This window comes from Nyctereutes procyonoides, unplaced genomic scaffold (genome assembly GCF_905146905.1).
Source record: "Nyctereutes procyonoides isolate TBG_1078 unplaced genomic scaffold, NYPRO_anot_genome, whole genome shotgun sequence".
Taxonomy (NCBI): Eukaryota; Metazoa; Chordata; class Mammalia; order Carnivora; family Canidae; genus Nyctereutes; species Nyctereutes procyonoides.
Window position 1 is genome coordinate 71634390 of NW_026575146.1, and position 26527 is coordinate 71660916.

Consider the following 26527-nt stretch of genomic DNA (forward strand, 5'->3'; position numbering starts at 1 on the left):
GTGATGCTGGGGACCCAGGGCTGAGCTGGGCCGAGGCCTGCCCCATTCCCAGGTGGGTGAGGGAGGGAGATGAGGGAGGAAGATCTGGACACAGATCATTCCTGGTCTGGTGGCAGAACAGTGATAGCAGAGATACAGGAGACCAGGAGAGCTGATGCAGAGAGGGGAGGATGTGGAGAAGGCTTCCCAGTGAGGGGCTCTGGCAGTGGCTGAGCATGAGCAGGAGTCTATCAGGTGGTGAGTCATTCATTCACTCACTCATCCTGTGCTCGGAAATGCCGGGGACCCAGAGATGAGTCAGTCCTGAACCCTGTTCTCTGCAAACTCCTACTCTGATGGGGGCGGTTGACAGGACAGCCACAAACCAGGATGATCAGACCATGGTGGAGACGTATAGAGGCTGCATAAGCCTCTAGGAGCTACCAGGTGCTCATTACAGGAAAGAGAAGGGCACCCAGAATAAATGGGAGTCAGGTCCCTTTCATACAGGGTGCTGGAAATATGAGCAGACCTGGCACAATCTGGAATAATGTGCAGCCGGGTCACATTGCACACTGCACATCCTAGCGCAACAACCCAGTGAGCCCGAACCCGCTGTAGGTCCCATTTCATAGACAAGGACATTGAGCCTTAGAAAGATTGAGTTGCTCACCCAGGGGAGCAACCAGCCAGGGTCCACTGTGATCATGGGGCTTTGAGGGGACCAGGCAGGAAGAGATGAGGCTGCAGATGTGCCCGAGTCAGGTTCTTCATGCAGGTGGCACAGCCTTGAGCAGCCTCGCTGTTCTCTCACCCTGACCTCCCTTCCCCTGTGCAAAGACAGTCAGGGAGGGGGTGGGTGAAGGGCCCTGGGACTGAGCTACATGGAGCAAAAGTGAGGGGTTTGCAAGATGGAAAGAATGACCTTCTGTTTCCTTCCCCAGCATGGAACAACAGAGGGGGCTCCTGTTATTATTTCTGGGGGTACAGCTGCTGCTTATGGGGGCATTCTTCTACCAGAACCGCCACCGCCACAGCTTCACCTCCTTCTTGCGTGTCCTGATACAGGACAGGCCAACGGTGGGAGAAGAGTTGCCCTTTCTGGTCTCGGTCTCTGCTGCGCAGACCTCTTCCCAGGACGTGTACACCAACCTCAGCCAGATCCACCCTGTGGGCATTAGTGAAGAGGACCTGCCTAGCTGCCCCCTCATCTCACCTTACATCTGTAAGCTTGTCAGAATATCCTGTCCCCTGAACCCTGCCTCAGGTTTTGGGGAGCTAGAAAGACTCCTTTGGGGGGGGGTAGGGGAGGATCTAGAAGCAGCAGGCCTGGCACTGATGACCCAAGGGTGACAGCATGTGTGCTAGTCATCTGTGGCTGCATCATAACGAACCACCCCAGAATTCTGTCTTTAAACAGTCATCAACTCTTTTTTAATTATTATTATTTTTAAAGATTTTATTTATTTATTCATGAGAGCCACAGAGAGAAAGGCAGAGACATAGGTAGAGGGAGAAGCAGGCTCCCTAAGGGGAGCCTGATGCGGGACTCGACCCCAGAACCCTGGGATCACAACCTGAGCCAAAGGCAGATGCTCAACCACTGAGCCTCCCAGGTGCCCAACAGTCGTCAACTCTTAATGTGTATCTGGGTGGGGAGTTTTGGGAAGGGCCCAGTTGGGCAGTCGTGGTCCAGGTTTTTCACACAGTTGCAGTGAGATATGGCTGGAGCTAAAAAAGCAGGGGGTGGAAGCACTCCCACTCTCTGTACATGATCTTAGAGCCTCCGCAGAGCCCTCCCAGGGGGCTCGTTTGGGCTTCCTAACAGTATGGTGGCCTGAGAGCTTAGCCGGCAACTGCTAGCTTCAAGAGCAAGTGTTCACATAAAGCAGGCAGAAGCCATTTGGCCTTCTCTGATCTGGTCCCAAAAGCCATGTAGTGTCACTTCTGCCATACTCCATTCATTGAAACTGTTATAAAAGCCCACCCAATTTTAAGGAGTGGGGACATACACTCACCTCTCCATGGGAGGAGTATCAAAGTCATGTTGTAAGAGGGGCATTTGGGTAAAGAGATACTGTTGTGGCATCTTTGGAAAAAATATGTTCTGCTACAGAAAGGGGGAGGAGCCACAGCTGGGGCTGGGTGGGTGTGGAGTGGGGCCCTCGGAAGAAGGTGCTGGAAGGAGCAGTCTGAGGTGCAGGGAGAGTGGGTGGCCTGAGAACCACCCCAGGGGAAACACCCTTAAAACAACAGAGAGGTATTCTCCCATAGTTCTGGAAGCCAGAAGTCCAAAATCATGGTGTTGACAGTGTTGGTTCTTTCCGGATGTTCTGGAGAGAGAAACCATCCTATGCCTCTCTCTCTCCTAGTTTCTGGTGGTTGTTAGCAATCCTTGGCTTTCCTTGGCTTAGAGGCACATCACTTTAATTTCTGCCTCCATGGCCACCTTCTCTCTGGGTCTTCACATGACCTTCTTATAAGGACACCAGTTGTTGCATTTAGGGCCCACCCAAATTCAACACTTCCACATTTTAATCACTTACATCTGCATAGACTTATTCCCAAGTTAAGGTCACATTCTGAAGGCTGGTGGACATGGTTGGGGGGGGGACATGATGGAACCCAGTACAACTGGGTTGTGGGGTTTCTAGGGGATCCCCTTGACCATCCATGGTACTTACCTCTCTCAGATGGCCCCTTGAAGGTGATGATCCCAGAGAACCTGACAATGGAGCAGGTGGTGGAAAAGAACCCGCTGGTGGAGCTGGGGGGCCAGTACCGGCCACCTGACTGCTGGACACGTCACCACACAGCAGTAGTGGTGCCCTACTATGGGCAAGTCCAACATCTCCAGCACCTGCTCTTCCATCTGCACCCCTTCCTACAGCGCCAGCAACTGCACTATGCCATCTATGTGGTGAACCAGGTGCATCTGGGGTGGGGAGGGGCAGAGGCAAAAAGACCCACAAGGTGGGTCTCCAAGCACAGCTGTGGAGAGTCACGTCAGCATTTGGGCCAGAGAGTGGCTGGTTGGGGGCTGGATTTATGAGTCAAGAAGATCTTGGGGGAAATTAGAGCTGGGGTTATAGGTTTGGTCTAGACTGGCTGAGTCTGGGGTTAGCTCAAGTGGCTGTCTGGAAGACTCAGTCCCACCGAGTCTAGACCTCCCTGAAACCAGGGCTGGCCAGGCTGGGCAATGAAGCTAAGTGGTAATTTAAAGCACTGGGTTTAGGATCCGTTTGGATGCTTGTTTGAATCTCAGTCTTGCCTATTACTACCTGTGTGGTCAGAGTGTGGGACCATCATCCATCCATCCATCCATCCCATTGTCACTCATAACTATGGATAAACTTGGGGAACTCAGTGTTATGGTTTTTTCATTCATGAGACAGGGATGATAGTAACACTTCCATCGCTAGGTTGTGGGAAGCATTGAGTTAATGACTAAAGCAGTGAGGTCAAGGCCTGGTACATAGTAGGTACTTAGTGATATAGCTAATGATGATGGTGATGATGATGATGGCAATGATGGTTTTGATGGTGGTGAGGAGGATGTTGATGTGGTGAGTGATGGAGGTGATATGAGGTTGTGTTGATGGCCTTGGAGATGCTGAAGATGATGGTGCTCATGCTGGCAATGAACATAATAGCAAGTGTTGATGGTAACAAGGTGGTGATGAAGGAGAACATGATGATGGAGGAAGAGGAGGGAGAGGCAAACCCTGTCATGGTTTCTGAGCATCAGATCCATTCTTTGGTAGGGGCAGAAACAGATGTAGGTGGTCCCTGCTCACCCTAACCCCTGCCTATTGAAGGGGGGTTTATGGTCTCTTGAAGGAGTTAATCCTTGAGAATCCTGCAAATGGTTGTGGACAGAGCTGAGGGGCTGGAGATACAGACTCTGCCTAGGATGGGGGTGGGAATCCAGGAAAAGTCTTCCAGGAGAAGTAAACTTTGAACTGTGCCCTTGTGGATAGGTCTGGGTTTTGCAGCTCCAGTGGGAATAGGGCCCAGGCAGGAGAATGGCACTGGAAAGGGGGAGCAGATGGGCCTGACAGGTGGGGGAACACTCCTGCCCACTGGTGAGTGAGCATGGAGCATCTCTGTCTATCCCAGGTACACACCACTGCTTTCAACCGGGGCAAGCTACGCAATGTGGGGTTCTGGGAGGCCATGCAGGAGGAGGAATGGGACTGTGTCTTCTTCCATGATGTGAACCTCCTCCCAGAGGATGACCGCAACCTTTACATCTGTGACATCTTCCCAGCCCATGTGTCTGTGGCCATTGACAAGTTCAACTACAAGTAGGTGGAAGGAGGGGGCCTCCTGGGGGAAACCATAGGCAGACCCTGTGCTTCCCTGGACTTCACCCTGCCCATCTATAGGGTCTAAGCCTCGATCCCTGGAACTCAGGTGGAGAAGAATGATGGGGCCCAAGGAAAAGTCTTGTAGACAGGGAAGAAACTTCCTTTTAGATGTGGGTGTTAAGGGTGGAGGTCAGTGACAGGGTCATGGTGGAGGTCAGAGAAGGAGAATGTGTGAAAGAAGGGGCTGACTAGGGGACAGGAGAGGGTTATCTTAGGGTCTGAGGAGAAAGGGCCATTGAGGGGTCACAAGGTGGGCCTGTCAGATGATTTAGGGGAGGAGATATCCCAGGTCAAGTGAGGGCCCACTTCAGGGGGCAGAGGAAGGGTTACTCCAAGATCAGGGAAGGGAGTACCTGCGGGGTTAGGGGAGAGGTGATCACAGGGGTGAGTTGGGAAGGGTAAACTCAGAAATAAAGCTTGGAGATCCTGGCCAGGACCCCTGTTGCCTGAAACTCCTTGTTCCCAACTCTCTCTGCCTCTCCAGGCTACCCTACCACGGCTACCTTGGGGGCGTGTTTGCTCTGCGCCCCACTCACTACCTGAGGATAAACGGCTTCCCCAACTCGTACTGGTACTGGGATCATGAGGACCATGACATCGCTGCTAGGTGGGGGGCCCTGCTTGAGGGGCGCTGCTTGACCCTAGCATGGGGCTGCAGGTCCCTCCATGGTGTGGGAGACACTGGCCGCCATGGCCTGAAGGGCTCGGTATGGCATAGGGATCCTATCAGAGTCAGGCTTCTGGCTTCCCTGCCCTCTCCCTTGTAAGGCTGCAACTGAGCGGGATGCTACTCTCACGACCCCATCTGCTCTTTGGCCGCTACCACATGCTAGAGGGGCAGGATCCCAGCCACCAGCAAAGCCCTCAGAGGTAAGTTGGGGTTGGAGGTAGGATGTCCCACCTTGGGCAGTCACTAAGTCCTGGGCTCACGTAGCTGCCCCTGCCTCCAGCCCTGGCCTTCTGGCCTCAATCCACCACAAATGGCAGCAGGATGGCATGAACTCGCTGGGCTACAGGCGGCTCTCCAAGGAGCTGCAGCCCCTCTACACCAACCTCACCGTGGACATCAACTTCCCAACTTCCCAGCCCTAGCAGGCCCAGTGCCAAGCTGAGGGGGAGCTGGAGGCTGGAACAGAATCCCCAAGACCAGGGCTGTAGGGCAGTCCTCCCAACTGGTTTCTTATTAAAGTTTATTTTACTCACTTCTGTCAACCTTTATCTCCACCCCTTTCATTTTCGCACATTCATTCAAAGTCCCACTCATTTTCCCTGGTTCTCTCCAAGTGTGCAGCACACACCTGCCTACCCATTCATTTCTCACAAAAACTTCTGCGATAGGCACTGCTGGCATCGTCCTGTGAGGATGGTTGAACAATGTTCATCCAACAGAATACCATGCAACCAGATGCAGCACGAAAAGAACAAGGTACACGTGTATGGTATGATCTGCTATTTATTTTTTAAAAATATGAGAGAGAGAGAGAGAGACATAGGCAGAGGGAGAAGCAGGCTCTTCACAGGAGCCTGATGTGGGACTCAATCCCAGATCCCAAGATCATGACCTGAGCCAAAGGCAGCAACACAACTGCTGAGCCACCTAGGTGTCCCTGCTATTCATTTTTTAAAAGATTTTAATTATTTGGCATAGAGAACAAGCAGGAAGCCTGATGCAGGGCTCAACCCCAGGAACCCAGGGTTCATGGTCTGAGCAGAAGGCAGATGCTTAACTGACTGAGCAACCCAGGCACTCTGATCTGATATTTATAAAACAGAGTTCCAACACAGGTATAGGATTATGAGTGAGTACTGAATGTGGATGTCAGATACTAATAATCTTCTATAAAAGGCCAGATACAATTTTCGTCTTGCAAGTCACTGAAGCACAGGAAGAGTCACAGACTGTACATAAACACACGAACGTGGCTGTGTCCAGTAAAACTATTTAAAAAGAACAGGTGACCAACCCTATTTGGCTGATGGCCAGTCTGTCGACTCCCAGAGTAAATGATCAGGAGCCTGTGTAAAAATGTTTAAAGTCCATACTAAAAAAGGTTGACCACTGGTTATTTATGGAGACATTCACCAGAGATGGGGGAGGTTGAAAGAGGGCAGGGTAGAGCAGAGATGGTCAGAGAAAAGATGTACTGTGAAGACCAGTATACATCACAAAATCACACTTATGCATTTACCAAGTGTATATTCACCTGTTGAGACAGGCATACCTTGGAGATACTTGGGTTGGGTCTCAGACCACTGTGGTAAACCAAATGTTGCAATAAAGGAAGTCAAATGAATTTTTTGGTTTCCCAGTGCATGTGGACGTCATGTTGGCACTACACTGTAGTCTATGAAGTATGCAATAGTGTCACGCCTAAAAAAGAGTGCATACTTCTATTAAAAAACTTTCTTGCTAAAAAATGCCAGCCATCATCTGAGTTTTCAGTGAGTTGTAATCACTGATCACAAAGAACCACGACAAATAATGAAAAATTTGGAAATAGTCCAAGAATAACCAACATGTGACAGAAACATGATGGGAGCAAATACTGTTGGAAAAATGGTACTGCCCAATGCAGGGCTGCCACAAACCTTCAATTTGTAAAAACACAGTATCTGCAAAGCATGATAAAATGAGGTAGCTATGCCTGTGTATGTATAAAGAAATTAAATAATTACTGTGCAACCTCAGGATATATTCAATTGGGAATAAATCGGATAAACACAATCACAGCAGATCCTTTAAAAAAGTGTATCATCTCCCCACAATTCTGCTACGCAGTGAATCCTATAGCAAACACTACAGAACTCACAAAGTGTTATGTAGGTGTATATACCTGACCATGTGAACACACACACACATACACACACCTGTCTGGTCATTCAGTTTGCTGGTACTTTGAAATTACTGATATTCCATATTCAATAGGGTTATCATTAATATAACCTCATAAATTTTCCTATAATCTGGCAAAAGTCTGTCTCACTACTTTCTAGAGAAATACGTTTCTCAATGTGTTAGGTGGGGGTTTCTTCCCAGATGAATTTTACAATCCTTAACAAGGCTTGTACAAATATCCTTTTGTTTTCTGAGTAATTTCTTACACATGAAATAATGTGTCACTTTGCAACAGGCAGTGCATTCCTGGAGTTTTTCATGGATTCTATAACCTGCAATTGAATCCAATGCTTGGGAGATATTTTTCTTTGAGAAATTTGGGGTTTCATTTATGTATATGCTGATGCATATTAGGAAGTGATTTCTGGGTAAAGCCTTTTTTCACAATAACTGCTTTAATAAGACCTGCCTCTAGTATGAGTCGTTTGGTGTTTATTAAAATTGGATCTGTTGTTGAAGGCCTTCCCACACTGTGAACATACATAGGGCATCTCTCCTGTGTGAATCCGCTGATGCACTTGGAGCTGTGGTTTCTTGCTGAAGGATTTCCCACAGTCACAGCATTCATAAGGCTTCTCTCCAGCATGAGTTCTCTGATGTGCCATCAACTCTGATTTCTGGACAAAGGCGTTCCCACATTTGTAACAGGCAAAAGTTTTCTCTCTCATGTGTGTCATCTGATGTTTGTGGAAATTTGACCTGCCATTGAAAGCCTTTCCACAATCAGAGCATACGTAGGGTTTCTCTCCGGTGTGAATTCGCTGATGCTCCTTGAACTGTGATTTGGAAGTGAAAGCTTTCCCACAGTCACTGCATTTGTAAGGTTTCTCCCCAGTGTGAGTTCTTTGATGCATGCTGAGTATGGACTTTTGGTTGAAAGCTTTCCCACAGTCCCTGCATACATGTTGCCTCTCTCCCGTGTGAATTTTCTGGTGGATATTGAGGTGTGACTTTTGGGTGAAGGCTTTCCCACAGTCACTACATTCGTAAGGCTTCTCCCCAGTATGAATTCGGTGATGTATATCAAGTTGTGACTTGGAGATGAAGGATTTCCCACAGCTGTGGCATGGGTAAGGTTTCTCTCCAGTATGGCCTCTCTGATGTACAGTCAGGTGTGCCTTCTGGACAAAGGCCTGCCCACACTCAATGCAAACATAGGACTTCTCCCCTGAGTGGATTCTCTGGTGCAAGCTGAGTGTTGACTTCTGAGTGAAGGCCTTCCCACATTCACTGCATGTGTACTGCCGCTCACCCGTATGAATCTTCTGATGTATGGTGAGGGTTGAATTCTGGGAGAAGCCTTTCCCACATTCACTGCATTCATAGAGTTTCTCACTAGAGTGAGTCCTCTGATGTCTGAAGAGGGATAACATCTGGAAAAAAGCTTTCCCACATTCGTGGCATTTATGGGGCTTCTTTCTAGTGTGAGTTTTCTGGTGACTAATCAGTTCTGATCTCTGAATGAAGACCTTCCCACATTCCTTACAGATGTAAGGAATGCTACCTGTGTGATCTGTCAGATACACACCAAGCTTTGGTTGTGGGGTGAAGCCTTTAGTGCATTTGCCACACTCTTGGAGGTTTTCTACACTATGGAATCTCTGTTGCTCAAGAGGTGGCTTCTGGGGGAAGCCCCTCCCATATTCAGCACATTTATCAGGTTTCTCCTGATTACGAATTTGATGTTGGCTATGCGACTGTTTATGGCTGAAGTCTTTTGTACATTGATTCCCTTCACAGAAGTTCTCTCCTGGATGAATATGCTTGCAGCCAGCACTGGAAGAGCTATGGGTGAAGAGATGGACAGGGCCAACAAGCTCATTGAGGTGTTTTGTGCTGTCACTTTGACTCTGATGATTTACTTCTAGGTTAGGCTTCAAACTTTTTGCAAATGAGCAATGTTTATGAGATCTTTTTTGTGAAGAAACAAGGTAGGGCTTCAAATGAATGATTTTTCTGGGGTCCTTACATTCACAGTCTCTCCCTGTATCCAGTGTTTTCCTGTTGAGGAAAGCCCCATGCTGTGCAGGATTATTTTGCTTCTGCTGATCCCTCACTGCATGGCTGGCATCTTCCCGCAGGTCTTCTGAAATGCAACACCAGGAACTGTCTCTTATGACTTCATTGTGAAATAAAAATTTTTCAAACATTTTGTGTTGGGAAGTTTTAAGCCCAAATGCCCTTTCTGGAAAGAAAAAAAGAAGATGAAAGAGACACAAGTTAGCAGAGGATGAAGGAGAATAGGAGCAGACTGAGGCTGAACACAAATTGTTGTGTCATGATAAAAACGATGGCAGCGATGATGGCAATGATGAGAGGAAAGAGCCGCCCTGCCTTAGTTACTTGTCACCTGTCTGCATACAGCACAGAGCATGTGCCAGTGTTCTACATAGTGCACATGGAAAATCATTTAAATCCCCACTAACCCTGCAGGAGGTAACTGTGCTTACTCTACCTGTTTCACAGATGAATAGGAGGCACAAAATAGCTAAGTAATTGACCAAGATCATCCCACGGAACTCTGGGGAAAATGAGATTAGAACACAGGCAAGGTGGCTCCACTTACGCAAACACACGGTCTAGATCCTGTAGATACACATGCGTATAGGACGATGACAGAAAATACAGACAAGTGTGACAGGGCACCATCTGGGAACAGCCAAGGCTCGAAGGAGGGACTCAGAGGATAGCTCTTCATTAGCTTTCAGATCTAAATTGTCACTAACCTCCCAGTTTCCTCTCCCAAATCCATCTGTCCTATAAATCCTCTGGAAAAGTAAGAAAGCACCAACCCTGACATGGCCAAGCAGTGAAAGTGAACCTATGCCCAAACTCAACTCTCCAGGAAGCTGAAATTTGTCTGCTTGAATATAAACTTACAGCCTGGTTCTCACAGCCATTGCAGTACACTGAGCTCCATAGAGACAAGTGAGAGCCAGATGGGCACTGGGCGACACTGTGCCTCGCTAAGGAAAATCATTAAACATGAGCAAACAAATAAAAAAAAATAAACATGAGCAAAAAATAAATAAATAAATAAACAAACAAACAAACATGAGCAAAGGAGATCCTAAGAAGCCGAGAGGCAAAATGTCATCATATGCATTCTTTGTGCAAACTTGCTGAGAGAAGCAAAAGAAGAAGCACCCGGATGCTTCAGTCAACTTCTCAGAGTTTTCTAAGAAATGCTCAGAAAGGTTGAAGACCACATCTGCTAAAGAGAAAGGAAAATTTGAAGACCTGGCTAAGGTGGACAAGGCCCATTATGAAAGAGAAATGCAAACTTCTATCCCCCCTAAAGGGGAAACAAAAAAGAAGCTCAAGGATCCCAATGTACCCAAGAGGCCTCCCTCGGCCTTTTTCTTGTTTTGTTCTGAGTATCGCCCAAGAATTAAAGGAGAGCAACCCGGCCTATCCACTGGTGACGTTGCAAAGAAACTGGGGGAAGATGTGGAATAACACTGCTGCAGATGACAAGCAGCCTTATGAAAAGAAGGCTGCTAAGCTGAAGGAAAAATATGAAAAGGATATTGCTGCATACCAAGCTAAAGGAAAGCCTGATGTGGCAAAAAAAGGGAGTTGTCAAGGCTGAAAAGAGCAAGAAAAAGAAGGAAGACGAGGAAGATGAAGAGGATGAGGAGGAAGAAGATTAAGAAGATGATGATGAATAAGATGGTTCTAGTGCAGTTTTTTTCTTGTCTATAAAGCATTTAACCCCCCTGTACACGACTCACTCCTTTTAAAGAAAAAAATTGAAATGTAAGGCTGTGTAAGATTTGTTTTTAAATTATACCGTGTCTTTCTTTGTATAGTTAACACACTACCGAATGTGTCTTTAGATAGCTCTGTCCTTGTGGCATTTTCAGTAGCCACTAACCTTGCCGGGTACAGTATGGGGGTTGTAAATTGGCATGGAAATTTAAAGCAGGTTCTTGTTGGTGCACAGCACAAATTATATATGGGGATGGTAGTTTTTCATCTTTAGTTGTCTCTGATGCAGCTTCTACGAAATAATTGTTATTCTGTTAACTGAATACCACTCTGTAATTGCAAAAAAAAAAAAGTTGCAGCTGTTTTGTTGACATTCTGAATGCTTCTAAGTAAATACAGTTTTTTAAATTAAAAACAAGTTAATAAACAAACTTACAACCCTAGAGAAGTACATTGGAAGTGTGGACAAGCAAGCTGTCCCCTGAAATTTGTGTCACTCTCTTCCACAGAAGTTAACTGTGGTCAGGAACATGGCTGCCAAGCTATATAACAGTTCCCAATGTCCTTTGCAATGAGGTGTTGATGGATAGACCATTGTTGTTGATGGAATATGGATACATTATGTACCACTTCTGGCCTGGGTGATAAGACCACAGCTTCTCAAAACCCTCCACACCTTTTCTGCCTACTAGAACCTGCTTTGGATGTTGTGCACAGTTGGTAGTATCATAAAGCATAGGCAACAACACCAACAGAAAAACTTAGACATCTGAAGAATATAAGAAGTGAGGCTTCCTACTGACCTACCTGCCTTCTACAGGAGAGAAATTATTCTAGAAATTACTACACTGAACCTTGGTCTCTTTGAATAACTTTCAGCCTTATACTACCTAATATACCATTTTTTCTCCACCAAGAATGGGAGTCATTGATCAACAAATTTAGTAGTATAAAACACAAGATACAACAGATGCTAAAAAGAAAAAGGGGGACGTGGCTGGCTTAGTCAGTAGAGCACACAACTCTTGATCTTGGGGTTGTGAGTTTGAGCCCCATGTTTGGTGATTACTTAAAAACAAAATCTTTTTTAAAAATTGTGGTTAAAAAAAAGTAATATAAAATTTACCATCTCTACCATTTCTTAAAAATTGTTCTTATTTTAAGTACACTCATGTCCAGCATTGGGCTTGAACTGAGGACCCTGAGATCAAGAGTTGCATGCTCCTCTGACCAAGCTAGCCAGGGCTCTCCCCCCGCCATACCCCCCGCCCTCCCGCCTCTCCCACCATCTCAACCATTTCTAAGTGTTAGGCACATTCCCAGTGTTGTGTAGCCAATTTCCAGTTGAAAAACTGAAGTGATGCCCCTGAAACAGCAGCTCCCCCTCGTCCTCTCCCCTCTGGCAACCACCATTTTACTTTGTCTCTGTGAATAGTAATACTCTCTAGATACCTCCTACTGTAAGTGGAATTGGAGACTATTTGTCTTTTTGTGAGTGGTTTATTTCACTTATAATGTCCTCAAGGATCACCTATATAATATCATGTGTTATTTACCTTTCTTTTTAAGGCTGAGTAATATTCCATGGTGTATATAGAACAGACTTTGTTTATCCATTCACCTATCAATGAACAACTGTATTGCACCCATGTCTTAGCCATCATGAATAGTGCTATGAACACAGGTATGTATCACTTCAGGATCCTGTTTTTTTTAAGATTTTATTTATTTATTCATGAGAGACACACACACACAGAGACGCAGAAACACAGGCAGAGGGAGAAGCAGGCTCCATGCAGGGAGCCCAATGTGGGACTCGATCCTGGGTCTCCAGGATCATGCTCTGGGCTGAAGGCGGCACCAAACCGCTGAGCCACCTGGGCTGCCCAGGATCCTGTTTTTTATTCTCCTGAATATATACATATACACAAAAGAGGAATTAATTGCTGGATCATATGGTAATTCTACATTTAATTTTTTGAGGAATCACCATACTGTCTTCCAGGATGGCTGCACCATTTTACATTCCCACAAACAGTGCACAGGAATCACTAACTTGCCAACACTTATTATTTTTTTTTTTTGCCAGTAGCCACTCTAATGAGCTGATTTTCACATTGTGGTTTTGCTTTGCATTTCCCTAATGTTGAACATCTCTTCAAATACTTGTTGGCCATTTATATATCATCTTTGGAGAAATGTCCATTCAAGTCCTTTACCTTATTTTTTTAATCAGGTTATTTGTTGTTTCATTTTTCACTCATATAGCAATTTTACCCAAACACTGGCTTTTATTTTTTTCTGAAAATCTTATACTGAGTTCCCAGGCATGCATATGGAACATTTTAAACTCCCACTGCTGAAGATGTTCAATGTAAAATAACAGAACTATGCTGAAAGGCTTATCCTTAATTCTCCAACACAGTTAGCTAAACAATGCTGCTTTCAAAAAAGCCCAATTTATTCCCCAGCCCAAGCAATACTCATGACTTCTACCCTCATTCAGCTTTTTCTGCCTGTTCCTTTGCTCCAGCTCATAACTGCTATGTGGAACAGCTACAAGTACCATATCCTTCACATCACCCCCAGTGCTGCTCCTCCTCTGGGCTGATGACATCCCCTCTGACCTTCACAAGCACTCCCTACATCCCTTATTCTGATACTTATTTCTTGAGTAGCCTTCCATTAAATACATAAGATTAATGCCAAAGGCTAACGGTTTTAACACCTCATGCCATTACCCAATCTAATGACAATCTCTGTGCCTTTGAATTTACCTTAATAGATTTTACAGTTTTCTTAGTATATATTGTCTTCACTTATGTATATCATACATATGTCTCTGCAGTAAACATGGAAGAAAATAGGAACCCAATGGAATAGAGCACAAATGACAGAACTCTTCAAATACATTTAAAATTAGAAATGTGTGGCCATGATGCTAATGTTACTGGAAAGACTATTTATTAATCCTATTAGTAAGAAATAACTATTTTTCCATCAAATCTCAGGCAAAAAAAAGAAAATATCAGTAAAATCTACCAATGGCATTTTGACTGACCTCATCAATGACTGGAATCCACAAAACCCATTAGGAACAAAAACAGAGGCAGGAGGAACTGGGAACTAATTTATGAGAGACCCATTGGGATTAAGAAAAAGTGTAAACTAAGTTGTACATTCAAAACAAAAAAATGGGGGCAGCCCAAGTGGCTCAGCGGTTTAGCACCACCTTTGGCCCAGGGTGTGATCCTGGAAACCCGAGATTGAGTCCCACATTGGGCTCCCTGCATGAAGCCTGCTTCTCCCTCTGCATGTGTCTCTGCCTCTCTCTCTCTCTGTGTGTCTCTCATGAGTAAATAAATAAAATCTTTAAAAAGAAAAAAGAAAAAAATGGTTGGATTTCTAAGACTGAGATGGAAGGGCCAAGAAACATAGGAGACTCTGACAAGATGTATAAGGTGAGAAGAATGTCTAATTGGTGTAAGGATTCCAATTTCTGATCTCCCAAAAATAAAGGAAGTGAGTCATCCCACAGTCCACCAAATGGCTGAATAAGGTAAGAGAATGGCTGAGCCACAAGGACTAGAGGGAGTTGGTCTAAGGATCACCAGAAAAAATTGAGGCCTGTGTGTTCTGAATAGAAGGGCCCTTTAAGGTTATTCCTATATGAAGGGATGACCAGAGTGAAGCAGGGACCGGAGCTGCAGGTGTCACAATTACAAGGAAAAGAAGAAAGAAGACCCAGCACAGAAAAGAAAAACCAATGAATTAAGGGGACAAATAAAAAAAGAAAAAAGGTTTTAAGAAAAAACTCTATGGACACAAATGGGTACAACAATATGAGGAAGGCAATGTACAGACGGAAAACCCAATCAGAAGACAGTTAGGAGATGTTCCACTAGTTATCAGAAAAATGAAATCAACAAGAAACAGCCTTATCGCCTATCAAATGGGCCGTGAGAAATCTGATGTGCACCATGCTGGCAAGATGCACAAATGTGGATCCTTGTGCATTCTCCGATAAGAGAGTAAATTAAACCCTACTAAAGAGCAGTATGGTATACTGAGTCACATTATAATAACACTTCTATCCAGAGGTGAGGGAATCCCACTCCTGAGTATTCACCTCTGAGAAATTCTTACACCTGCCCCTAAGGGGCATTTACAAGATAATGTATCAGTGTTAGAAACTGGGAGTCGGGGAAGCCCTGGTGGCGCAGCGGTTTAGCGCCGCCTGCAGCCCAGGGCCTGATCCTGGAGACCCCGGATGGAGTCCCACATCGGGCTTCCTGCATGGAGCCTGCTTCTCCCTCTGCCTGTGTCTCTGCCTCTCTCTCTCTCTCTCTCTGAATGAATAAATAAATAAATCTTTAAAAAAGAAAAAGAAACTGGGAATGGGAGGTGACATACCACCCACCACTGGGGGATGGATAGTGTGGCAGGTTGAATAATGCTCCTCTCAAGATATCCATGTTGGCCAGGAAAAATCACTCACCTCGATGCCTCTGATGTGGGAGGTGAACTTCTCTCATCCATGGCTCCTCTCCTTTTTCCATCCTAGAAATGATCTCTGGTTTGGGAATGTTATACCCTGTTAATGAAAAGAATATTGGATTTGGATGTGGTCTTGGGCTTTACAGGCTATTCAACGAAGCTCTGTGTTGGCTCATCAGAAAAGTCAACATCTTTCACTAGAAACAAAGTAATATTCAAAGGTGTCCTAAAGGAATGAACAATCCAGGACAAATCAAAGGCAAACAGATTACATACTTCAGATGCCCTACTGTGTTCCACAACAAGGAAGGAAATCTCAACGAGGTCCATCCAAGATTCCCGGGTCAGGTGTGCTCACCCACGAAGAGGAGGTGGCTGTAGATCTCCAGCATTACATCCTGGTATAGGCATCTCTGGGCAGGGTCCAGTTGCTGCCACTCCTCCCTGCTGAAGTCCATGGTCACATCCTCAAATGACACTGATCCCTGTAACAACATACCCCACTGTGAATTAGACATTATTGGTGAATACAGAAGTTACATGTAGACTTGTTTTTAATGAGTTTTCACCATGATTTATATTGGCTTTCCACTAACTCCCATTTCATATTGTATTTTGGGGGATTAAAAAAATTTCTAGAAATATCTTGCCATCTACTACATACTTGTGATATTATGCTGGCTTTTATTCCAGTTTTCTGGCATTGAGCTCTTAAACCCTTTATATTTCTCAAGTGATGCAAGTAATAAAGGTGTCTTGTGTTATGTTTAAGATGTGTTTTGGGGGATCCCTGGGTGGCGCAGCGGTTTGGCGCCTGCTTTTAGCCCAGGGCGCGATACTGGAGACCCGGGATTGAATCCCACGTCAGGCTCCTGGTGCATGGAGCCTGCTTCTCCCTCTGCCTGTGTCTCTGCCTCTCTCTCTCTCTCTCTCTCTCTGTTTGACTATAAATTAAAAAAAAATTTTTTTTAATAATAAAAAAAAAGATGTGTTTTGGTAGTGGGGGCCTGGTTGCTAGGGAAACCAACCACATGATTAGAGGGTTACAACTTTCAGCTCCACCCTACCTCCAGGGAGGGAAGAGGTGGAGGTGCAACCAGTTGCCAATGGCCAATGATTCCTTCAGTCATGCTTATGTCATGAAGCCGCCATAAATACGTATTTACCCAAAGGGCAGGGTTTGGATAACTTCCAGGCTGCTGAACCAGATCACTTCCATATGCCCCCTGGCCAGGCCTCAAATTGTATGGGGGACAGAAATTCCTTTAGAATGTTGCCCGATGGATGTCATGTGGCTGTTGATTCTTATCCTTTAATATCCTTTGTAGTGAACCAGTAACCCGTAGTGAGTAAATGGGTTTCCTGAGTTCTGTTAGCTACTCTTGAAAATTAATCAAACCCAAGGAGGGGGTTATGAGAACCTCCAAAAACCAATGAGTCAGAAGCAATGGTGACCAACTGGAGTTGTGATTGGCAGATGAAGTGGGGGGAGAGGTGCTGTCTTGTAGGACTGTGCCCTCAACCTGTGGGATCTGACCCTATTCATGGGTAGATAGTGCCCGAATTGAGTTAAATTTGAGAACAAAAGACCCCAACAATAAGACGATAACAGCTCATGGAGCAGATGTCAACTTCCCAAAATTTTAACCAGACTGGATGACCATGAGGAACAAAATCAGTCAGCACAGCTAGAGATGATGAGCTGGCACAAAATTCAGGAAAATTCATAGAAAAACCCCTGCAACGTGTTTTCATGCTCCTCATTGGCCACCACATCCTGAAGCCACTGCCAGAAACCACAAGCTGCATCCTGCTTGTCTGCTCCTAATGTTGAAGTCTGGGACCTGAGTCTGGTCACCCTTGTTAAGGGTACAGAACTTGTGGGTTTTGCCTATTTAACCCTACATCTTCCCCTTTGGAGCATACTTTCCTTTTATAGCAGAAGGCTGTGGTCACCCCAGTTTGCAAGCTGTAGGCCAATTAAGCTTTCCCATGCCTTGGACCAAATCTTTGCATTCTGGGAATTCCTGCTGACAAATTGTAGGACACCCAGCTGGTATTGCAGAGAAGTGCTTGGTATGGGAAAAAGTCCCACACATTTGGTGACCAGAAGCGCAGCGTTCTGTGCATATAAAGGAGACATGTAGGAAAAGTTATTTTCCAACAGGGAATACTGATATGAGCAAAAGCCAATTCCCTTCCTGGAAGGGTGGGCATTGAAAGCATGTGTGTGCTGGGGGTGGGAGTATATAAGAGCACTCAATGGAAACTCCAAGACAGTTCTTTGCAGTTCTGGACCAAATTCTAACATATATGTGAAAGGAGGGAGAATCCCCTCACACCACCAAGCAGTTCTGCAGTGGGGTGGCCCACAATTCAACTCCGTTCTGACACCATCTACCTGGAGGTGGTGTCAGATCCGAGAGGTGAAGGATCGGTCCTATATGGCTGCCCCACCCCTTCAGGTGCCAGTCACAAGCCCAGGCTGTCACCTGTAGCTCTGACTAGCTGGCATAAATGAGAGGTTCCCACAACCTCCTTCTTGAGCTCAATTAATATGCTAGAGCAGCTCAATCAATTAAGGAAACCCATTTACTCACTAGGATCACCAGTTTATTATGAAAAGATAGTAAAAGATATGGATCAAGAGCCAGATGAAGGGGACGCCTGGGTGGCTCAGCAGTTAAGCATCTGCCTTCGGCTCAGGGCGTGATCCTAGAGTCCTGGAATTGAGTCCCACATCATGGGGAGCCCACTTTTCTACCTCTGCTTGTGTCACTGCCTCTCTCTCTCTTTCTTATGAATAAGTAAAATCTTAAAAAAAAAAGAAAAAGAAAAAGAAAAAAGACCCAAATGAAGAGATGCACAGGGCAAGGTATGTAGGAAGGGAATCAGAGCTTCCATGCCCCCTCCAGGTGAATCACTCTCGGGACAGGGCCATGTGCTCATCAACACAGAAGCTCCCCAAACCCCATCCTTTTGAGTGTTATGGAGGTTTTATTACAGTCATGACTGAATAAATCATAGGCCTTTGGTAAATGAGCCTACCCCCAGCCACTCCCCCCTTCTCTGGAGGTGGGACTGAAGATCCCAACCCTAGGATCAGTGGGTTGGTTTCCTTGGCAACCCCCCGCCCCAGTAGGGTTTCCAAAATTCACCTTATTTACATAAACCCAGTTGTGGAAAGAGGTCTGTTATAAACAAGACACACACTTCACCTTTAGGGCTCTGAAGCATTTTCCCCCCCAGGAACTGATGACAAGACCAAATACTGTGACAAAATATAATGCTCCTGCTTATAGCTCAGGAAATTCCTGAGAGAGATTTGGGGAGCTGTGAGCCAGGAACCCTGGATGACGAACTAATATACAGGTTTCTCATAAATCTCCTATCACATAGCTTTGTAAGGGGGTCATTAAAAGTTTAGGAGGCAAATACCAAAACATTTAGTTATTGGGGTAAAAACTGATTGATATTGAGGAGAAAGACATTGTTGACCATGGTTATTTTGGGTTTGTTTAAGCTGAACATGTGATTTTATGGAGAACAGTGAAATAGGTTACACCTTCTTGCTACATCAAGCTCATACTGTGTCAGACAATTTTGATCATTTGCCAGAGTGCTGCTTGCAAAGACACCTGTTTTTGTTCATAAGCCTAGCAAAACAATCTTTCTTTTCTATGTACTAATAAAACTAAAACTACTTGCAAAGGAATAAAGTGGCAAAAATTTTACAAATATATGCAGAGACAGGTTATTAGTATTATAAAATATATTTGAAAACCAGAGGCTGGGGCACCTGGGTGGCTTAATTGGTTAAGCAGCTGCCTTGGGCTCAGATCATGATCTCAGGGTCCTGGATCCTGCTCAGTGGGAAGTCTCTTTCACCCTGCTCTCAAATAAATAAATAAAATTAAAAATAAATAAATAAAAATAAAAGATTTTATTTATTTGAGAATGAAAGTGGGAGAGTACACAAACAGGGTGGGGGCTGGAGGGAGAGGGAGAAGCAGACTCCACACTGAGCAGGGAGCCTGATATGGGGCTCTGATCCCAGGACCCTGAGATCATGGCCTGAGCAGAGGGCAGATGTTTATCTGACTGAGCCACCCAGGTTCCTCTAACCTTCAATTTTTAAAAAAAAGACCAATACAACAGAAAAATGTAAAGTACAAATTAAAGCAACAATAGCATACTATTTATTTTTTATTTATTTTTTTATTTATTTATGAGAGAGAGAGAGAGAGAGAGAGAGAGAGAGAGAGGCAGAGACATAGGCAGAGGGAGAAGCAGGCTCCATGCACCGGGAGCCCGACGTGGGATTCGATCCCGGGTCTCCAGGATCGCGCCCTGGGCCAAAGGCAGGCGCGCTAAACCGCTGCGCCACCCAGGGATCCCCATACTATTTATTTTTTATCAAATTCACAGGGTTATGGGGATCCCTCAACGGTTTAGCGCCTGCCTTTGGCCCAGGGCATGATCCTGGGGTCCCAGGATCCAGTCCCGGATCAGGCTCCTTGCATGGAGCCTGCTTCTCTCTCTGCCTCTCTCTCATGAATAAATAAATAAAATCTTAAAAAAAAAAAAATTCACAGGGTTGTAAAGTACAAAATAACAACATACAGTATTGGCCAAAAGAGGGCAGACTAGGTGAATGCTGGCAGCAAATATTCTAACATGAACAGAAAAGCTGACTGAAAAGGTGAATTAGCAAAGGAGTTATCTAATGAAATGGCAAAATGAAAACCAGGCCAAGCAGACAAAATGATTTTCATCATAAAAAAGGGAATGAGCTAATAGGAAGTAACCTATATCGTAACATCCACTTGAACATGCTTTCAATCACATTCTTAACAATTCAACCCATGTCAACACAAAAGTAAAGGCACTTTCCTACAATGTTTATGGGCTTGTGTCTCCTCTCCAACCTCCTCCCACCCCCAAAATTCTTATGCCGAGGTCCTAACACCCAGTACCTCAAAATGTGCCTGTATTTGGAAACATGGTCTTTTAAAAAAATGTTTTTAAAGATTTATTTATTTATTCATGAGAGACACAGAGGCAGAGACACAGGCAGAGGGAGAAGCAGGCTCCTCACAGGGAGCCCAATGCAGGACTTGATCCCAGGACCCCAGAATCACACAGAGCCAAAGGCAGACACTCAACCATTGAGCCACACAGGCATCCCTGGAAACATGGTCTTTAATAAGTTCAAATGAAGTCAGTAGGTGGGCCCTATTCCAGGGGTCCTTATAAGAAAAGTAGATTAAGGGATATCTGGGTGGCTCAATGGGTTGAGCACTTGCCTTTGGCTTAGGGTGTGATCCCCCGTCTTCCCCAGGGAAGATCATGTGTACGGACAGAGAGGTCCATCTACAAGCCAAGGAGAAACCACAACCACAAAAGGAACAACCCTGCTGACACTTTGATCTTGGATTTCTAGCCTCTAGCACTATGAGAAAATAAATTTCTGTTTAAGCCACCCAATTGGTGGTACTTTTATAGCAGCCCTAGAAAACTAACATTGTCACACAACAAGGTTTCAACATTTTGTTTCAAATTTGGGTGTTTTACATTTGCATTTTAAGAATGACTTTTAGGGGCACCTGGGTGGCTCAGTTAAGTGTCTGCCTTCTGCTCAGGTCATGATCCCAGGTCCTGGGATCAAACCTTGCATCAGGCTCCCTGCTCAGTAGGGAGTATGTTTGTCCCTCTCTCTCTGCCCTTTCACCCACTTGTGTGCTCACTCTCTCTCAAATAAATAAAAACTTAAAAAAAAAATGAATGACTTTTAAATTTTTTTTTTAATTTTTATTTATTTATGATAGTCACACAGAGAGAGAGAGAGGCAGAGACATAGGCAGAGGGAGAAGCAGGCTCCATGCACCGGGAGCCCGATGTGGGATTCGATCCCGGGTCTCCAGGATCGCGCCCTGGGCCAAAGGCAGGCGCCAAACCGCTGCGCCACCCAGGGATCCCTGAATGACTTTTAAATACTTGTGGTGTATCTTTTAATTTTTAAATGATTTTTACTTGGCATTTACTGTAATAGTTTAATGTTCCTTTCTTTCAATGTTTTCTGTTAAATGTTTCTGTCAGGTGGAGATGACTTTAAACATTACTGAAATATGTAATTTCACAATGCACCAGTTCACAATGGTAATAAACCATGCACTTATTATACTTTTTAAAAACAGAGTATCTCTCTGTAATTTTGATTATAAACCTATCACAGGTCAACAATTGTTATTGTTAACAAATATCATTGTTTTCAAACATACAATGTCTTTAAATACAGACTAGAGGTACCTGGGTGACTCAAGTTATAATCTCGGGGTCCTGGAATTGAGTCCTGAGTGAGTTCTGTGTTCAGTGGGGAGTCTGCTTGTCCCTCTGCCCCTACCCCCACTCATATGTACACTCTCACTCTTAAATAAAATCTTTAATAAACAAATAAATAAATATACAGACTAACTTGGAATTTCAGCAAATCTTGAGTATACCCAAGAATCTTCCTTTCTCCCTCCCCAGTATCAAATATTTTATCTATGGGCAATTTGGAAACATCATTCTCTGGCATTTTCATTCATCTTTTAAAATATGAAAAACCACACATGTGCTTAAAACAGTTTTTGCTCTAGTATCCCATGATTCTAAAACCATGAGGACAGAGCGGAAAGGAGACAACCCCCACCAGGCAGGTAAGAAAGTCAGAAGGGGACCAGCTGATAATATGCAAAGACCCAATGGTGGATGAAGGATCTCTGGAGCTGAGCAGTCAGGAGTTAGCATTTCTCTGCCAGGGACTGGGGCTTCCCACCCAGATCAGGGGCTACCTTTTCTTCTTCCTTTGCCCCAGGGCCAACCCCTCTACAACATACCTTCCTCTACAGTTTCCTCTATTATACAGGTCTGTGAAAGAGGGGACATCAGTCCCCCTCCAGAGTCTGCTCTCAGCAGGAAGATGCACATGGTCTCAGCCACAGTGAGTCCAGAATCTGCTGCTTCTTGTGTCTGCCCTCAGGTTCTGGAAAACTGTCCCTGGGGCTGCTCCTGCTTACCTCACATGGTCCATCCTGCTCCTGTGGACTCAGGACCTGGGATCTTTGGGGCCAATTCTCTTTGGCAGGCATGTCTCCCCTGTGCTTCACTTCCCGGTTTCTCTTGCTGACAGCTCCACTTTTTTCAGGATCCTGAAGCTCGGTGGGCATCTAGAAGCTTCAATCTGAGCTGCTGGGGAAAGTCTGGCTGGGCTGTGAAGACCTGCAGCCTCAATGATGTGGTCTGACCCAGGGGCCCTGCAAAGCCAGGAAGTCCTGGAAAGGCAATGGCCCACATGGTCACTCCTCTAACAGTTGCTCTATACAAGTATGGTTCTGAGGATCCTTAGGGGAAGGCCACTATGCTAGACCCTATGGAATAAAAGTTCAGAAGAACCCAACCAGTTATTAATCAGGGTAAAATAAAAGATGAAGAGTTCTGGGGCGCTTGGGTGGCTCAGTCAGTTTAGCAGCCGACTCTTGATTTTGGCTCAGGTCATGATCTTGGGGTCCTGGGATTGAGCCCCAAGTCAGGCTATGGACTCAGCGGGGAGTCTGCTTTGGGATTCTATCTCTCCCTCTGTCCCTCCCTGCCCTCACTCTAAAATAAGGAAATAAATCTTAAAACAAACAAACAAAATACAAAGTATTTGGAATACGTGAAGGTTTTTTTTTTAAAAATATTTTATTTATTTTTCATGAGAGACACAGAGAGAAAGAGGGAGAGACAGGAAGAGGGAGAAGCAGGCTCCATACAGGGAGCCCGATGTGGGACTCGATCCCAGGACTTCAGGATTACGCCCTGGACCGAAGGCAGGCGCTCAACCGCTGAGCCATCCAGGGACCCCCTACATGAAGGTTTTAATTGTAGCTCTGCCACCTTTAAGCTTTGAGAACATGAAGATAATACTTTAACTGTAGTCTCCAAAATGAGGATGCAAGTTTTTATCACAGGCATCGGGAAAGACATGTGACTTATCAAACTGTCAGCATATGTCCCGGCATGTGGTAAACACCCTGTTCAATTTTCACATAACACTGTCCACTAAACATTACGATCATTATTATGCCCATTTTGTGGATGAGGATACTTAAGCTCTTACACCCTTGCCTTATGGTCTCAGCAGAGGGGAGAAAAGATAATCAATCCTTCCTCTGCCTTGTTCCAAACTGCACAGTTGTCTCTATCTCATGTGGTCCCCTATGTACATGGTCAGCTTCCATAAACACCATTTCCATTTCCTGTTGCCTTTACAGAACAGGGTCTCTGAGGTAGCCTTGCTGATATGCTGGTCCAAGCTTCTGGACATTTCAGTTCCCATCCAGAATCCCTTGACAGCCCAGGCTTTTCTTTTTTAAATATTTTATTTTGGGGGCACCTGGGTGGCTCAATGGTTGAGCGTATGCCTTTGGCTCAGGTCATGATCCCTGTGTCCTAGGATAGAGTCCCACATCGGGCTCCCTGTAGGGAGGTTGCTTCTCCTTCCACCTATGTCTCTGCCTCTCTCTGTATGTCTCATAAATAAATAAAAATAATAAATATATATTTAATTTTTAAGTAATCTCTACAGCCAACGTGGGGCTCGAACTTAAATTTCCAGATCAAAAGTCACACGCTCCACCGACTGAGCAGCTAGGTGCCCCATAACAAAGATAAAACTTAAATTTACTGTCCTCAACGCCCACCATCACCTGGAAAACCTGCAGACATGCAGCAGGACCTCCAATCACTTACCATGTCTTGACTGTACATCATGAATTGCCTCCCAACACCACACTTACCCAAACGCAGTTCACCTACAGCACTGACCTCCAGATATCCCCAAGGAGTGGACCACAGGACTGCCTGAAGGTCACGGAATGCCTCCCTGTCTCAGACACAGCCAGGCTACGCTGGCTGCCAATGTTTCCCAGGGAGTGGGATTTCCACAGAACCTGGAATAATCCCGAACACGGGGCTCCAATTGATGCACCCCAAAAGGAAATCATCCTCCATCTGCTCAAGTGCCAGTTACTGACCCTTGCCACTTTCCACAGGGAGCTAAGGAGGAGGCCTCAGAAAACCCCATAACGGACCTCCCAGCCAGACCTGCAGTCCATCGGCTCCCATTCGCTGCCCTTAGGACCCTTCTGAGTTCTGTAGGTCCCCCACACTGCTTCCTGATGTTACAAGGGGCCCCTCGAAGTCCTCCCATCCCTGAAGCTCCTACTCCCAGTCAGTCACTGCCTGCAGTCTCTCCCCGAACCGGCACGGTTCCACCTACTACGGCTGCTCCAGAAGCACGTTCGCCGTCCTCAGGTGAACAAGTCTAAAGGACCGACACTACGAGATCTGATATCAGAACACACCTGGAGTTAAGTTCCCACAATACTTACACACACACACACGAAATAGGCAAAAGCCTGAAAAGGACCGAACCAATCACCCAACTCAGAGAAGCCGCCACCAATCTCACAGCCCCCCTCACTAAGGGCCCCATCACTCACACCGCAAACCCTCGTCACTCGTCCCCCACGCCACCGACACTCACAGACCCCACAGAATCTCCACTGCTAATATCCCAAATCACCTCAGCCTCCCACACGGATGACGGACTGGCCAGAGCCACTCAAAGCTAAAGCGAAATGGCCGTGCCGAGCTACTTCCGGTCTGGGTTATAGTCCCGGCCACATTTCTCAGCGCGCCGGAGTATGAGCGGTGCGCATGCTCGGTAGGAGCCGTGAAGCCACACCCTGCCAATAGTTATCATGGTGTGTGTGTGTGTGTGTGTGTGTGTGTGTGTGTGTGTGTGTGTGTGTGTGTGTGTGTGTGTGTGTGTGTGTGCGTACGTACATTTTCTTTCGGGGACTGTCAAGCGAGCGGCATGGCTGCGTTCCTAAGGACTATGACAACACTTCTGGGAGGCCCGCCATTTTCCAAGAACATCCGTTCCGTACAGCCAGGGAAGGCATTTGCGATCTCACAAAGTCTTGGGGTCCGTCCCACTTTGGCAGGAGATCTCTTACATACTTGTTTCTAGATGTGTTTCTAGGAGAAACTGCCATTGCGCTTCCTGGAAAATACCATTCCTCTGTATTTTCACACTGATTTAAAACCCTGCACCAGAATCCAGGTGTTCTGTCCCTTCCTCCCTACCACGACCCACCCACCGTGCAGAGAGACGCTAATGGGATAGGAGCCACTCCCCAGTGCGCTGCCGGTGAGAGAAGAGACAAAGCCAGACCCAGTGTTCAGAAGTAGTTTCTTTATTTATAAGTTCTGCAGCCATTTACTGCAGTAGGTATCATAGTTAAGCACAAAGATTCTGGAGCTGGGCTGCCTGGGTTTGAAGCCAGATGTTTACGTTTGGGCAAGTTATTTAACCTCTCTGTACTTAAATTTCCTATTACATAAAGTTGTGAAGATTAAATAATTAAATATATTATCATAGGCAGAATGTTTAAAACAGTGCTGTGATGTAATGAGAATGAACTGCTAGGTGAGAAAAACATTCTATTTCTTTCATTCATTCAAGAGATTATTGGGTTCCTATGGTATTCCCAAGAAAAAATTGTTTAAGGTCATTGTTTGTGTAACCGAAAGAACTGGAGTTCCTTGGTGAGTCACAGATAGAAACTGATGTGATTTGAAGTAGGATTCGATTGTGGAAGGTCAAGAAAGAACTCTTGAGGCGTTTTCAGTGTAAAAAATAGTGGTTTTATTAAAGCACGGGGACAGGACCCATGGGCAGAAAGAGGTGCACTGGGATTGTAAAGAGCAATAGATTATATCGTTTGGATTTGGGGGAGGTAAAGACAAAGGAAGTTTCCAAAAGGATTTTCATATGCTAAAGAAGACTTAGAGGATCCCGTAGACCTGACTACAGCCAAGGTTGTTTTTTACCCTCTAGCAAGGCATTAACTTTACGACAGTTGGGAATTCCTGGAAGGGTGGCATACTCTCCTTGCCTCAAGTATTTGTCCATGGGCTGCCAGTTATAAGGAATTTAATTTTATCTGCATTTCCTTTTGTGTTTGTTTTCCAAGTCAGAAAC

The 26527-nt window shown here is 45.4% G+C and overlaps 2 protein-coding genes and 1 pseudogene across 4 annotated transcripts; 2 read left to right on the forward strand and 1 right to left on the reverse strand.

Moving 5' to 3' along the window:
- The first annotated feature begins 924 nt into the window (after positions 1 to 924).
- Positions 925 to 5441, forward strand: LOC129500098 (beta-1,4-galactosyltransferase 3-like). The gene is made up of 6 exons (XM_055310225.1): positions 925 to 1204; positions 2673 to 2908; positions 4099 to 4286; positions 4834 to 4956; positions 5118 to 5219; positions 5300 to 5441. Exons 1-6 carry the CDS (start codon positions 925 to 927, stop codon positions 5439 to 5441), a joined length of 1071 nt encoding a protein of 356 aa, XP_055166200.1.
- Positions 5442 to 5786: 345 nt separating this feature from the next.
- On the reverse strand, positions 5787 to 25123 carry ZNF175 (zinc finger protein 175). Of its 3 annotated transcripts, none has more exons than XM_055310899.1 (5): positions 25064 to 25123; positions 22515 to 22769; positions 15812 to 15938; positions 15455 to 15550; positions 5787 to 9430 (listed from the first exon to the last, which is right to left on the reverse strand). In XM_055310899.1, the coding sequence occupies exons 2-5, from the start codon at positions 22662 to 22664 to the stop codon at positions 7641 to 7643; spliced, it is 2163 nt and encodes a 720-aa protein (XP_055166874.1). In that variant the 5' UTR covers positions 22665 to 22769; positions 25064 to 25123; the 3' UTR covers positions 5787 to 7640. The 3 variants fall into 3 exon arrangements, with proteins under 3 accessions (XP_055166874.1, XP_055166875.1, XP_055166873.1); XM_055310900.1 differs by having other exon boundaries at positions 24304 to 25101; XM_055310898.1 differs by lacking the exon at positions 25064 to 25123 and having other exon boundaries at positions 22515 to 24086.
- LOC129500448 (high mobility group protein B1-like) lies at positions 10300 to 10916 on the forward strand (annotated as a pseudogene).
- Positions 25124 to 26527: the final 1404 nt, after the last annotated feature.